Source organism: Ranitomeya variabilis, chromosome 6 (assembly GCF_051348905.1).
Source record: "Ranitomeya variabilis isolate aRanVar5 chromosome 6, aRanVar5.hap1, whole genome shotgun sequence".
NCBI lineage: Eukaryota > Metazoa > Chordata > Amphibia > Anura > Dendrobatidae > Ranitomeya > Ranitomeya variabilis.
Window position 1 is genome coordinate 55,326,336 of NC_135237.1, and position 16,523 is coordinate 55,342,858.

General features: G+C 41.2%; 1 protein-coding gene across 23 annotated transcripts in view; it reads right to left on the reverse strand.

The window, feature by feature from the left end:
- PARD3 (par-3 family cell polarity regulator) overlaps positions 1 to 16,523 on the reverse strand; it is a 637,712-nt gene that overhangs the window by 15,598 nt on the left and 605,591 nt on the right. For all 23 annotated transcript variants that reach the window (XM_077268525.1, XM_077268526.1, XM_077268518.1 and 20 more), the window contains one exon: positions 7,283 to 7,403. In XM_077268525.1, the coding sequence (XP_077124640.1) occupies positions 7,283 to 7,403 (121 nt within the window). The remainder of the gene's footprint in view (positions 1 to 7,282; positions 7,404 to 16,523) is intronic.

The following is a 16,523-nucleotide window of genomic DNA, read 5'->3' on the forward strand; positions in this document are numbered from 1 at the left end:
GCCCTTATAGTAAAGAATCCATTATCTCACTGCTCTTACAGTAAAGAATCCATTACCTCACTGCTCTTACAGTAAAGAATCCATTATCTCACTGCTCTTACAGTAAAGAACCATTATCTTACTGCTCTTACAGTAAAGAATCCATTATCTTACTGCTCTTACAGTATTGAATCACTGTCTGTGATGATATTCAAACTTTCTTTCCTCGTGATGTACAGCATGTCCCCTTGTCATTATTGCAGGTCTTACTGTACAAAGATCATTAGAAACATCTCTGCACTGTCCACAGGTATATTACTACATTATAATATGATCGCCCATAAGTCATTGCTTTTCCAACCTCAAGTTTCATAACCTGTCTTCATATTGCAGTTCACCCATTTCTTTAACAACCTTCTTCTCTGCACCAGCTGTAGTTCAGCTATATCCTTCTTATACAGTGGAGCCAAAAATTGCAAAAAGTGTTCTACGTGTGACAGCACAGATGACTTATACAGAAGCAAAACTAAATACTAGGAACCATAAAGAATCCTTCATTTATATTCTTGGAGTCAAGCCGAACCTTTCATATCTATACTTTGAACCATGCAGAACTCTTCATCTATAGCCTTGGAGTCATGCATAACCCTCCATCTACAGTGGGTACGGAAAGTATTCAGACCCCTTTAAATTTTTCACTCTTTGTTTAATAAATTTGCAAAAATTACTACATTTCTGTCTTTTTTCCAGTCAAGATGGGGTGCAGAGTGTACGTTAATGAGAAAAAAAATGAACTTTTTTTGAATTTACCAAATGGCTGCAATGAAACAATGAGTGAAAAATTTAAAGCGGTCTGAATACTTTCCGTACCCACTGTATATACTTGAAAGCATGCAGAAACCTTCATCCATATCCTTGGAGTCATGCAGATCCCTCCATCTATATCCATGGAGTCATGTACAAACCTTCATTTATATCCATGGAGTCATGCAGATCCCTCCATCTATATCCATGGAGTCATGTACAAACCTTCATTTATATCCATGGAGTCATGCAGATCCCTCCATCTATATCCATGGAGTCATGTACAAACCTTCATTTATATCCATGGAGTCATGCAGATCCCTCCATCTATATCCATGGAGTCATGTACAAACCTTCATTTATAGCCATGGAGTCATGCAGAACCCTTCATCTATATCATCTGAATTAGGTAGAGCTCTGTATCCATGAACCTGGAGTTATCCAGAACCTTTTATCTCACTTTGTTGAGTCATAGAGGAGGTTTAACCTATACCCTTGAAATGACATAGAACCCTTTATCAACATCCCTGTAACCATCCAGAACCATTTGTATGTATCTTAAGTCATACAGTACTCTTTAAAGTGATCATTAAACCTGAGAATAAAAACGGATAATACATTTCACATGTGTCGCCGCCCTACATTTGCGTTCTGCCGCCTCTTCGGCTCAGATAGAAATTCTTTTCACCGGCTTCCAATATGATCGCCACAGTGGCATGGGGAACATGGTCGAAACCATGACTCCCCCCGAGTTGTGGGGTAGGAAAAGCACAGGAAACACGAGTTCGACTTAGCCTTGCACACTCCATGCCACAGTGGCAGACATCTATGAAGCAGAAGGAAAAAAAAGGCCAATCTGAATGTAGGAAGAAAATGAAGGTCACCGGGCAGGGTGACTACGCATAAGAAATGTATAGTAAAGGGAACCTGTCACCTCCCCCAAGGCGTTTTTAACTAAAAGAGCACTAATGCTGCATTCTGTCAAGGTGGCTCTTTTAGTTGGGGTCCCTGCCAACGCTGAACTATTCGTTTTTAGAATTTGCCTTTCCTACCAGTAGTTTGTCGGGGGGCATGTCTTTTCCCCCCTGACACAAACGCCTCCCAGCCATCACTCAGGGCCTCCGTGCGCCGCCTCCTCTTCCTTCATTAACGTCCCCGACGCCTGCGCTGTAAGTTTTTTCCGGGCATGCGCAGTTTGCGCTGCCCTTCGACTCCCATCACATGATGGGAACTTACAGCCATCATGTAGAACATCCATATCGGCGTCATTATGAAAATATCCTTTCCGGGTGGCCATAGTAAATGCATATATTTTTCATTGGCAGCAGGTCTTCCAGTTGTGGTGGAATGGTGGAGATAAATCACTCCACAAAGAAACTGCCAGGAAATAAATCTACGGAGAAGAATATTGCCACCTGTTCTTACCATCAGATGTGAGGTGCAGTTTACCTTTGTATGCAAAGCTTTTCATCACAATTCTATTTGTTTGGAGGCTTCATTTCATCTGGTAGAAAAGTGGTTAAAATAACAAAGATAATATCTGTTTTAAAGTTCCCCTTCAGAAGGACGGCCATCTGCTCAGTATTATTTGAAGTCTGAATGTTAAGTATGTAAATGATATTGCTTGCATTCTCCGACAGCATTGGAAAACAGACATCTGCTCAACAAGTATATGAGCGCAGAGCTGAACAGCCACTTATACCAAGGCTAGAAGGCTTCTTCATGATCAAACTACTTCTCCCATCATTGCACCATGTTGGATTTCACGGGAGTAATAAATGGCAAGTGTGAGTAGGAGGTTCTCAACCGGGACGTTACCGATATTCGACCTAAACACAGAAAATGCAAACACAAAAAGCCATTTCTGCAAATCCTCCTATTCTTTAATCTTAAAATTAAAACGGAGAAAGATACTGTATAAAAAAAATCTGTCTCGGGATCCTGTGTGTGGGTGAAAGACAAATGTCTGCAGCAGGAGCCTCCCCCCTCTCTGCAATAGCATAAAAGATCACTAAGCCCTACACATGACCCCTAAATGTTAATTTTCTTAGGAAAACTTCTTCAAACACTTTTTCATTTTCAGTTGGTTAAAGAAAATCATTTATTATTAGGTTGTGAATTACATTTTGTCATTTGTGTAAGGTGTCATTTTATTTTTCAATTTAAGTCACTGATAAATAAAATTACTTTATAGATTCCATGTGAAAGGGCATTCAAGGGGTTTTTGAAAGAGGACAACTCATATCCAATGGCCTTAAAGGAATCTGTCAGTAGGATAAACCCTCCTAAGCAGTCTATATGGGCATGTAAGTCATAAGAAGCTGAATAAATGATACCTTGACATCTACGATCTAATGTCTTATTCCAGAGAAATCCATGCTTTTCTTAATATGTAAATGAACTGTTAAGATCTATGGGCCGGACATGGATCTCCCTGAGAATCTGCCTCCGGAGCTTGTTATAAATGAAAAGGGGAGTTATGAGTATGAAACATGTAGATAAGGAGAGTAGACTGTCACTCATTACATGGCTCACCCACTCATTTAAAGTGAACCTGTCAGCAGGATTTTGACAATTAAACTACAGGAATTAACAGGTTGGCGCTGTTACACTGATTAAAATGATACCTGGGGTGAAGAAATCCGTCTTGTGGTTTTTGTGTAATCAGAGTTAGAAGATTTCAGTTAATGACATGCCAGTGCTCCGGGGCAGGACTGTAGGCAGAGTCTTATCTTCCTGCTCTAAGCCAGAGAAACCAAGGAAATACCTGCCCACAGGCCGCCCCGAAGTGCAAACAGTCTCTACGATGAGGAACAGGTTTGTGCTTTAGGGCGGCCTGTGGGCAGGTCTCTTCTTGGTTTCTCTAGTTTAGAGCAGGAAGATCAGACTCTGCCTACAGTCCCACGCCGGAGCACGGGCATATCATTAACTGAAAACCTCTAACACTAAATACACAAGAACTACAAGACATATTTCTTCACCACAGGTATCATTTTAATCAGTTTAACAATGCCAACCTGACATTGGCTGTAGTTTACTTAGCAAAATCCTGCTGACAGGAGGCAGGTTCTCAGGAAAATCTATATACAGCCTATGAATCTTAACAAGTTCATTTCATTCAAATTCCTATGAACTATATTCCCATATTGATGGCTTAGGAGAGTTGATCCTACTAACAGATGCCCTATAAAATAGTATATGGATGTAATAGAGGAGACTCCCACACTAGAAAGCTATCTCAACTAGCTAGACTGGCTTCTGTTTGGCAGACTTATTGTGACCGTGTATTACATGATCTATTCATTTTATTGTGCTCATTTTTCCAGCACCATAAATGTGCGGCTGAACATCCCCTTCACTAGTGATTTCCATAGCTGTAGTATTGCTTTGCGTAACAGAAGAGTCTTTTGGTTGGAACAACCACTTTAAATAAAAAATGGTGGACTGTCTAAGTAAACTATTACATCTCCATCAAAAAACAAAGACATGACCAAGAAACTGAAGCAAACCAGTAACAGCAGCTACCGTCATGGCTACACTATGCAATGTGCAGCACTGAATGACCGATAATATGTTTACTGGTTGGCGGTTGTTTAACAGCCTGTTTACACAGACCGGACTGAGTTCAGATGCGGATGGAAAAAGCTGTAATAGATAGTTTAGTGTGTATAGACTGCCATTTTTCTCAGCAGCACAGGCCCTGATTACAGAGGACAATGTGCTGCAGAGAACAATAATCTTTTCACTCGAAGAACGAGCGTCTGCTCGTTTGTTGGGTAATCGGCAGCCTGTTTAGACTCCTGGGAATGCTCAATCACGAAAATAGTGCAGTGTATATGTTCTTAAGTCACAAAGTAACAGAGGAGAGCATTATTTTCTGCAGCACTAATGCTCGGAGAGAACTTCAAGGGCATTCAAACACCAGCTCAGCCCAAGCATTGCGCACAGATGTGAGCGTTGAGTGCACAGACCAATCACCAGCAGATAGAAGAAACCTCATTGTGGCAGACATTAAACGGAATCTACCTAGGCTGTCGAGATACTGTCAAGTCTAAAATGAACTGTGGCGTCTAAGGAGAGCAAAATCTAAGTTAAAGGTCAAGGAATAATTTAACTGTAAGATGATCAATAATCATAAACCCATTTTATTGGCCTTTTAACTTTGTAAACTTGCAACACATTCAATTTGAAGATGGGATTTTGTTTATAGACTACATTACCCCGATGACACAACGCGACAGCTCAGTGTGAAGGACTGACATATTCCATGAACATCCGGGAGCCCAATATGAAGGGACAGCATTTTCTGCCATCTTTTTAGTGTCTTGTCTGGATGCAGGATACTTATACGTTACACAGGCCCATAGGTCAATGAGTTATCAAAGAACAGGCTCTAGTGCAAATAATTTGTGCACCCTCTTGTGAAGTGACCCTCGTAAATCTACTGTATGACTACAAGTGCATTGTAAGGGTATGTGCACACATTTACTATTTGCAGCATACGTTTCTGCTGTAAAAACAAGTGTGTTTGGCAGGAAACTCGCTGGCGCGTTTTACCTTATTAAATTAAATGGGTGGAAAATCTTTAAAAACGCTAAAAGGATTGACATGTTATGGATTTTAAATAAAATGCTTTGAGGGTTATCCACCATTAGGACTATCCTGCATTGCAACCTTTCATCAATTTTTCTCTGCTGTCTACATCCAGGGAGATAAGATCAGTGCCATGGGTTGTAAACTTCTTGAATATGTTCCGCACCATGGACAAAGGAACATCAAGAGCTCTGGAGATGGACTTGTAACCTTGAGATTGTTGACATTGTCAACAATTTTGGTTCTCAGGTCCTCAGACAGTTCTCTTCTCCTCTTTCTGTTCTCCATGCTTAGGGTGGTACGCACGCACTGCAAAGGTTGAGTGAACTTCTCCCTTTTTTATCTCGTTTCAGGTGTGATTTTCACATTGCCCACACCTATTACTTGCCACGGAGAAAAACTTCATTTTCTGGAACAGTTTCAAGACTTTGTATTAGTATATGAATTTTGATCCTTAAAAGGAATCTGTCACCAGGGGATGGAGCTGTTCAATCCACACTTTATTTTGAAGGGGGGAGGGTGAGGCGGTCCAAAAATGTTTGCATCTAAAACCGCAACAGAAGGATACCCCCCCTATAGTTAGCAAATAAGTTGCATACCAAATATACATTATTATAATTCTTTCACGGGTTGTCTCCACGGCAGACAATATTATGGCAGGTATATAGATTGGGGAAGAGCCCATGTGGCACTGTTGCTCGGCTATGCACGTGATCAACCACCACGTCACACAGCTTTTCAGAGCCTCTGTTCTCAGGATCAGTGAGGGTTCCCAGCGGTCAGACCCCTAGCAATAGGGAATAATTTCCATACTTGAGATTGAGAATACCGCTTTAAAGCATTATTTCGAGTTGAGAAACCCTTTGTTTTTTGCAAATACACAGGACCACCAGGACTCTTCTGTTGAGACATGGTGTTATAGTCCCAAATCTGAAGACCATATGGTAACTGATGGCACATATATGGGACTATTACCCTGGACCAGCCAACAATATATCTCCCTGAAAGTTTATAGTGTTCTTGCATATTTACCTGATGAATGGTTTCTCTGCCCGAAACATAGATTTTTGAAGTATTATCTGGGTATTCTGGAGCACTGATCTCTAATGGTCAGCTTTTTTCTATATAACCATTCATTGGGAGTTGCGCTGCCTGAACTCTGACACTATAGATTTTCCCAATTGGTCATTTGCATGAAAAGAAAGTGACTGATCTGGAAAAAGTCAAACCCATCTGTTTATGTCCACGGTCCGCTTACTACTAAGGGATTCAGCAAGTCATAAGGTAAAGGTTTTCATTAATTAGTAACTCACAAAGGGACTGTTACTGTAAGCCATTATTAGCAGCTCTATTGACTGCAGCCCTGTCAATCACAAAAGAGTGACCGCAATAAATGAGGGTCAGGATTACAATTTAGGAAGGAGACACTCGGGCCGATATATTTAAAAAAAAAAAAAAATAGCAGACAAGGGGATTACAGCAGGTCCTATGTGTCCAAATTAAGGAAAGGCAAATATTGTATAAATAACCCATTGTTAGAAGAAAAAATAATAATAATCCCACTCGTGCATTACTTGTAGTGTTTGCATTGCTCAATAGCATTGACTCGGTTTTCGTGGTGCTCATTATGCTCACACATCCGTGACTTTTGGATTTGCTTCATTGCAAAATAAACACAATTTGATGCGGCGGGAATCTGATATCACTTAAATAACTGGGCAGATGGTGAGGTCAGATATGAAATTAAATTATCCATAATGGACACATGCTGTGAGAATAAGGACACGGGTTGAAAGGTCATAGGTTGGTTGTATGGCACCGTAAGGAATACCTACCCTGGAATTGAATCTTATTGATGGATCACCCCTCTTACAACGTTAGTTAATGGACATATTAAAGTACTCACCCAAGGTTGTTCAAAACTATACGTTCGCCGGCGTTCATCCACATCATCTTCGTGCCTGGCTTGCTGAAATTCCTGACGAAGGCGCTGTATCCGGTCATGATTGCTTGGAGTTGATCGATTGCTGAAATAAATAGAGAAATGTCATTATTGCCTTTCTGTATGGTACTTGCCCAATGCTCGTACAAAGAGGGAGCAATCAGAGTAAAGAAATGTCAAAATATTGGAAACATGGTAAAACTAAACTCCGGGAACCGTAATCTGAAACGTTTATGTTACTACCAGACTGGAAGGCCCAAAATATTGACGTCAATCAATAATAAAGGGGCTGCACAGCCAAACGATTCTCTGCATCCCTTCAACGGGCTACTGACAAAACAAGTTCACAGTCCAAATGTCTCCTAAATATCTGCATTATTTTTTTGCAATGGCAACCTTATCCCATTGAAGCTGAACACTAAAGCCAACCATATACATTAGACTAATGTGACCCAAACCTACTGATATCGATGAGTTCGGGCGACAGTCTAATATGTATAGTGCCCTGGATAGATGACTGTCGGGGGAGTTAAGGTTCCAGCATGTCGAATTCCGGACTACCTATCACTTTATTCTCTCAGACATAAGCCACCGCCAGAGATTTCTGGCATTGCCTCTCTCATAGAGAACACAGGAGAACTCGGCACAGTGAGCAAGCAAACCTGTATATGTGAAAGACGGGCGAGATAGCTGTCAGCCGAACAATCAGCCAAACCATAACAGCCATCCAATGTGTAAGGAGGGGCTTCTATTAGGTTTCCACACAGATTAGTAGTAAAAAATCTGAAAAAGTGTTTTAAATATGGATCAAAGGGTGAAACGTTCATGCCATGGCCGGGCGTATGATGTCGGCAACTTTACTACCACTGAAGTGGTGCGCGGCTCAATTTACTTTCTCTAATCGATAGATAACATCATCCTTCTGCTACATCATATTGGTACATTGCATATCATGTTCACAGTCACTATATAGGGAACATGATGTATTCTGCTTCATCAGAGAATGACAATATTTCTAGGATTGAAAGATATTTGGCAACTTATATTCAGACAACATATAATTTCTAAGTAACAGAAATCAATGTTAGCCGCTTACAATGGACTCAACATGTGTCGACATTTCAGGTTTTCTCTTCTGTAAAACGAACAGGAAAAAAACAAAGTAAGGACAAATGCTGGATCAATCACTTGATGGCCACCAATGTCACCTGATGAACCCCATTAACTATGTCCGAGTACTCTGGATGGCAACTAATGGAGTTCCTCTAATTGCCTGCCGAGAGCTCTGGTGTTCTCTACGAAAGAGAACCAGCTAGACATCTTTGTTGAGAACAAATGATCGGCAGTCTGAATTCGGACATGGCAGATCATTATCTTCCCCAACATCATCGGGGCCGCCATACACAACTAGACAGTTGACCACATCTGTCGATACAGGCAGATTTGACCATAATATGTACGGGGGCTTTTATGCTCTCTTCACAGTAGCATCATGGTTTCCAAATATGACAGCAATGTGGATAAACTTCAAAACAGACTCCAACAAAACCCGATGGACTCAGACATCTGTCTGAGATGGTTTAGTGAATCCTGCATTGAGCAGGGGGTAGGACACGATGACCTTTGAGGTCTCTTCCAACTCTAACATTCTAGGATTCTATGACTATTTGACTTTTTGACTTTAATGGGACCCACTGAGGTTTCAAGATTTTTGACAGCAATAAGGCCATTCCACACAACTCTGGACTGGAGAGTCGGATGAAACCACTTAGGTCCAATGCATGTCTGTCTTATTTTCTAAGTGGGTAATAGCTTTTCAGAAATAATTGCTCATCTGTCCATCTACGGTGAAAAACCCCCTGGTTGGTTGTTCTTCTCCACAATGCGGGCCATTACTTTAGTCTTGTGGGTTTTGTAAAGACTTCACTTCATCACTAAAAATTATAATATCTCAGTCAACCATAACTAGAGAATGAGTGCGGCCAGGAGGTGATATCATGCAGTCTGTAGCAGAAAGCGGGAAAACATGTCTGTGTTGGACCCACTGTGGCTAACTAGAACCCAACAGTAGATTCATATTGCCTGAACTAAGGGCAGGAAGAATCAGACACTGGCTCAGTTACTGCCGCCATGTAGCTCTTATTCTGAAACATTGCGGCATCTCAGAGAAAATAAACTTGAGAAGCCGTCTGGGGACTATGCGTCTAGTCTGACAACAATCCCTGGCAGCTTCTTCTGCCCCCGGTGTCACAGTTGGGCCCTCTTCTGCTCTGCCCTTATTGACATTGACGTTGTTTGACACATGGTAAGGTCTTAATACTAAAGACAAGTTAGGATCGTCCCGATGGGTACACCTTGTCGTGGTGGGATGGCTTTTATGCTTTTTTGATCAAAATAGCGTTAACTAAGTACGCTGCGTTTTTTTTACCATACATGTGCTATTACTATTTACTTGCTGTAGGGTATATGCTCATTTTTGTTTTTTTCTCGTGTTTTGTCTGTGAAATGATCACAGTGTGAACGTGCTCTTACACTTTGAACATATGCCAGCTTATAGTCCGCCTCAGTTTTTTTTTGTTTTCCCGCTCACCTAAACTGACCGGTTTCTCTCTATATGTGTATGTATAGGGAGACACCAGTCAATCTAGGGGAACGGGGATAATCTGTCGGGGACTGACCTCTTGGACTAGTCATCTGAGTTGAATAGTCCTTCAGGCTTTTTCTAGAATAAAAAAACAAAGTGCAGCATTTCAGAATAAAATATACATGGCTGCAATAACACAGCCACTGTCTGAGAGATGCCGCCCATTGTTCTGCCAACATGACAATTGATGAAACCGGCAATAAGATAATCAGGAGAACAGCGATTATTGAAATCTTCTGTACATTACGCCTTCTCAGTGCATTGAAGGGATCAATTTAATTTCCCACACATGTTCGCAGTACAGAATTGCTTACTTGAATGTTTCCCTACAGCAGGCCAAGGTAAGAGTAATCCATTGACATTTCGAAGTAATATGATTTCAATAGAAAATCTCACACGTATTATATGCAATTTAATACAGTAAAAAATTCAGAATTGTGCTCAGGAGTCGGCCCAAACCCAAGGGCAATCAGTGTAGCCTAGTGATATCATCACATCTGGTGCGAGATGCTGGGGTTTAGCAGGTCAACAAGTAAAAAGTTGAAGATTGTTGACAGAGGCCATAGATATCAGACCGCTATCTCCCCTGACCCCCTTTTATACACATGCATGCTCAGCTCAGTTGAGCACTCATGTGTTCTAAATGAGAAGAAGGAAATCGGCTCCTACCAGCCACTTCAGGTGGGATCTTATCTCCCTTGCAAACAAAAGTAGAAATCCAGGAATCACATCCTTCTTTCCCCCAACATCTCTGTATTTTATAACCAGCCCCACTTAAAGGGAACCTGTCTCCAGAAAAAATGCAATTATCCTGCAGATATGGAGTTAATCTGCGGGTTATTAGCGTTATAATGCTGGCCAGATCCTGCACGTAGCCAAATGCTGCGGGGAGAAAATTAACTTAATTCCCTCCAGCAGTGTTCCCATTTGAGTCATGGGGCGATGCGGGTTCAATCATCGCTCTAAGTAGTTCTGCATTGGGGCCGGCTGACAGTCAGGGTCGGGTGCGTGACTTCAGTGATGGAGGTGGTGCCGGTTCAACTACCACTCTAAGTATACAGAGCAGCGGCTGTAACCATGCCCCCGGCCCTGACTTACAGCTGCCCCACTGCAAGACGAGTCATGTCAGTCATGGACGGGGGTACGGTTACAGCCGCCGCTGTCTACTTAGAGTGGTGATTGACCCAGCGCCGCCCCTTTGACTGAAGCCACGCTTCCGACCCTGACTGACAGCCGGCCCCAATGCAGACCGAGCGTCAGTCAGGGTCGGGCGGGCAGTTACAGCCGATGCTCTATATACTTACAACAGTGATTAAACCGGCAGCCCCCCTCCCTGACTGAAATGGGGAGAATAAAGTTTATTTTCTCTCCGCAGCGTTAGGCTACGTGAATGCGCCGGTCAGCATTAAAATGCTTTTGATCTGCAGATTAGCCCCATATCTGCAGGTTAATAGTGTTTTTTTCTGGTGACAGGTTCTCTTTAAGTGTTAGTTCAGAACTTGTCTTCAAGTGAAACAATCATCAATAAAATGAAATATTGGTTAAATCAAGTTTTTAAATGTTGGTAATGTTTTTTTTTCGTCATATCATACTCTAATTTTAAAATAAAAAAGTGAAATCTTGCAGTTTTCACAAACGACAGTGACGCTTTTATATACTCTAATATCCTGTTGTTTTGGGAAGCTGCACATGCACATTAACCACAATGAACAGACTCCAACCCTATCTTTTGTATTGAAAATGTGCAAATGTCATCGTGAAGGGAGGGAGAGCAGAGTGTATAGAGGTGTTACCTATCATTGTAATCCGGTCTCTGATAAGGAGCAAGCTGAGAACTCTTCCTGAAAGGACTGGAAGTAGGAGTCTTAAAAAAAAAAATCCCCTGTGGCCAATGTGAAAATTAACACATTGCCACAATTTGTTTTTTAATTCATATAATAGAAAAAAATAATTTAAACCATAGGTCATTTTCTTATGATAGTTTCCCTTTAAAAGGGTGTGTCCAAGTTCAGGAAAACATGTCCCCTTTCTTCTATAGGCAGTGCTACATCTGTCCATAGGTTGTGTTTGGAACTGCAGCTTGGAAACATTGAAAAAATGGTCGTAAGCTTAGATCACACATGTGCACAGGGGTGTTGTGATGAGCGCAAGTACTCGAGTTTGCGCCAAGTATCGCGGGTGCTCGAGTGACATGTACTATTCCCGCGGCTGCATGTTCCGCGCCACAAAACACGCAGGGATTGCCTGACATACATGGGAACTCCCCGCAAGTCTAACAGCTGCAAAACGTGGGCGCGGGGATTCGAACAAATCACTCGAGCACCCGCGATACCCTGTGCATACCCGAGCACTCCGGGCAAACGCAAGTGACGATCACGTGCGCTCATCACTGCAGGGGTGCTACTGGTTTCCTTAATCTTTGACAACCCGTTTAGAATTGCAAATGCTTGGTAGCAAGATATTATCTGAAAAAATATGTATTTTTTTTTTAGCACCCACCCGTCAAGCTTTTCACACGCCCCGAAATCAACAACAAAAAGCAACCGAACTGTGACCTGCAATCGCCGTGTGCACCATTGTGGTCAATGCACAGATTAGGCGATGTTATACGGAATATATTTCTTTGTTCCAATGTCTCCCAACTGGAAGCAGACATTAGTTTACCGGAATTATATGCATTCAAGGTTCTAACATTCAGAATACACATATCAGAGAATCTATAAGAAACAAGGTCAGCCTGCTTGTCCGCTGTTACGTCCTGTAGAACGTGCAGCCATTCATTTCTTCTACCGTACCTTCACCAGTTCATTTACACTTACACGGCATGACGCTTCTTTCCTTCTTCTCACCATGACTAAACTGCTCTTTGCAATGCCCTCTACACCCTGGAGATATTTGAGCATTTTCACACCTCTAGAAGAAGAAAAGTAGCACAAATACAGCCAGTTTTCAAAGCAAACAGCAAATTGATCACTATAATAAGCCTGATATCATCAGGGACAGGCTCTGCAAAGCGTAAAACATTACACCTACCTGACCACCCACAGAAAGTTAAGACCGGTTTTAGTTAACATTAACAGAGACATTAGAATTAAATTTTCATGGCGGCTAATTAGGATGGAAAAACAACATCCCATGCTGTTATTCTACAGCGAAGATGGGCGGTAAATTCTGCCTGCATTGGATATTCACCCTCTTAGCAAGGGCAAATTGGGAAATATTACCTATATAAAGCTTGCTATAGTACAACTATTGATATTCTGCCTGGGTGACGATCGGCGGGATTAAGCTATCCACATAAATTCACATAGAGGTATACTATGGAAGTTGCATTCTACTATTTTACAAAAATGGAGGATATTTAGTGCTCCGTTTCGCAAGTCTTAGAGGCTTTGTAAAGAACAACTCTTTTTCAACAGAGGACTATTTCAGTGTAAAGTGAATATAAGAAGGTATCATATAACCCGACAGCAATCTTTGCCGACTGCCCTGCAAACTTGATGGCGCGGCTCAGCCGAAAGTTCGCGTGTTTCCAATGGGTATGGAAGAGAAAGCCGGTGTTGGTCAACTGGGCAACTTTCCGTGGTATTGCTGGAGAACACAGTGGTCAGCTATTTCCGGGGGTCTTGGAGACAATGAATGAAGCAGAAGTCAAGTGGATGGATCTCTATAGAGCCCACTATTTGGGATCCAGAAGACAGGAGTCCCCATGATCAAACCCCAGCAATCAGTAGGTTATGGATAGGGAATAACTTTGGATTCTGGAAACAGCCATATGAAGCTATGTTTCTTGTCTGTACATTCTTAAAGGGGCTCTCCACTATGATAAAGAAAAGAAAATATAGATGAGAGTGCTCCTTTAATATTTAAAAGAAATGTTCAAAAAGTTTGTTCATAAAACCTGAAAACAGTTCTTAAAATATTGGTTTTATTCTAAAAGACCACTGCAGGATACATTCCGGAGACAAATCCCAATATCCTTCACGAGTCTAAAATTAATTGAATCGTTGAAAATATATTATTTTACCTTTGCGTGAACCGGTAATTGAACGGAATACACACACATTCTAGCACAACCAGCAATTAATTTAACGAAGGTAAAAGAAAAAAAATAATAAAAAATAAAATCAGATTAATTTAATGAAATGATCAAGAGTCGTTATCTGGAGGTAAGATGTGAACACAAATATGATTATTGATATGATAATAATGGCAGTAAGTCAGCATCTTAAAAGTGTTTTATGGTTTTCTTTGCAGATTCTTTGAAGCAGAAGATTACGATCATAATTTTTTTTTTAATTACCATAAAAGCCAAAGCAAATTGTTTGATGTAAAAACGTAAAGATGTTTTATACCGTCACTTGAAAGCGGGGGATGGGAGTCTTAATGTTGTAATATTTATCCGGCTAAATTAATTAAATAATTAACAACGGTACATTTCCACATGAATATAAATTATATTATTATTTTAATTTGTATTATTATTATTGGGTACAACTTATTAGACTGTGTGTTTGGGTTACATCTTCCTATCTAATTTCCTATCAAGGAACAACCACAATTTTAAACCTTTCAAGAGATTTTTTTTTCCTAAAGTGTCTTTATGCGAATCTGGCATTACATGCAATCATAAAGAGAAAGAATGAAAAAACCTAACCCTAAAATTGTTGGATAGGCTACCATACTCCAATAATACCTCCCAGTGGGAGCGTGCCGCGGAGAAAAGTGCCAATTTTTATTTCTGTGCAAGTCGTCCTTGTAGGGGGTGCGACAGCATAACAATTTTGTGTGAATTTTCCTCGCCTATCCAAACAATAAGACAGATTTCTTTATCCGCTGCACTAAAAATCCTTCTAAAAGAGGGGGGAAAAAAATAAACAACAAAAAAACTGGCAGACATTGTTCTCGCTCACTGTGGGAATACAGAATTGTCCTGGAAGGAGCCAGGACTGGAGGGGAGAAAAAAGGCAATTTAGACATTTGGAAATTAGGTATAACAAGGTATATAATTGCAAAGCAAGACACACTACATTTCCCCCACTGTGTGCTTTTATTTAAGTGGATACTGAGATTGCCTTAAAAAAGGTATAATCTTCTATAATCATTTTTGGTGTTCAAAGCAATTACGAATCAACGGGGAAAGCAGGAAGAGGAACAATGCCGCCCAGTCCTGGAGATCTGACCTTCCTAGAATGCTATATTTGGCCAGGTGGGCAGAGGGTGGAGCGCTGGCTGGTAAGTGCTTCCAAAGCGGAGCAGGTCAACGAGAAAATCTGACATGGTCTTCATGTGACTGTCAAACAAAGCAACACTTAAAGCCATTTTTTTGAGTAATAAAAGTGTCATTTACAACATGTGTCCTAAAACCGTAGAGCTTAATCCGAAATGACAAGAAATAAAAGACGTTCGACCTCGATTGACACGACGTACAGGAAGAAGAGTTGAGGAAGGGAAAAATTATAGCAAGTGTTTAAATGTTTACATATCAAGTCACTGAATTGGAGATAGTTACTATAATTGAGAACTTCAAGGTTTTTTTTTATTCTCCTGTTACATTATACACACACAGATTTAGTAGAACTGAGTATGTCATGTCTACCGGTCTATGGGGTAAAATTTCACTTTTAAGAGACTGCAAAACTACTGTAAGGACACTATATAGCCTATTAATCTCCCTATGCCAACTTGGTGGTCTCCTCAAGGAGAAATGTTACCCAACAGACTTTCATCAAATGACTCTCCAAGACAACCAGCCTCCAACTTTGCACAAATGAGGGGCAAGGAGCCCAAACCAGCTGTCTACAAATGAAGGTCTTTTCCACTTGGAGAAGATTCTTATATGACTTTTCATCCTAAGTCATGTGGCTCTTTAAAAGGGTCAATACTGAGATTTAGGATTGCTACTTCCAACAGGCAACACTAGAGACCTTGTTCTCTTCCTCCTTGAAGAGGCAATTTGCATATCATCACAATATTAGGGTTTTATGTGTGAGTTTATCTAGAACTTAAGCCTCCCATACACATTAGACTAATGTCGACCGAACCAACCAATATTGACGGATTTGGCTTGACAGTCTAATATGGATGGGCACCCCGGACAATTGATTGTCGAGGGAGCCAAGGATCCGGCATGTCTGATACTGGACTGCTGATGCTTTTGTTTTCCGGGATATAAGCGTCTCCATTAAAGAACACAGGAGTGCTCAGCTGCATAAGTTTTCCTGTGTATGGAAGAGACAGTTGAGAAGACTCTTCCTTGGCCAGCAGAAATCTCAACTTTCTCTTCCGTATACAGTAGCGATCATTCAGCTGAGTGCTCCTATTTTAACCCCTTCCCGACCCATGACGCCTATGTGGCGTCATGGAATGATCGCATCCCTGCAGATCGGGTGAAAGGGTTAACTCCTATTTTACCCGATCTGCAGGGAGAGGGGGAGTTGTACTTCAGCCTAGGGGGGGTGGCTTTGCCCCCACGTGGCTACGATCGCTCTGATTGGCTGTTGAAAGTGCAACAGCCAATCAGAGCAATTTGCAATATTTCACCTATGAAAATGGTGAAAT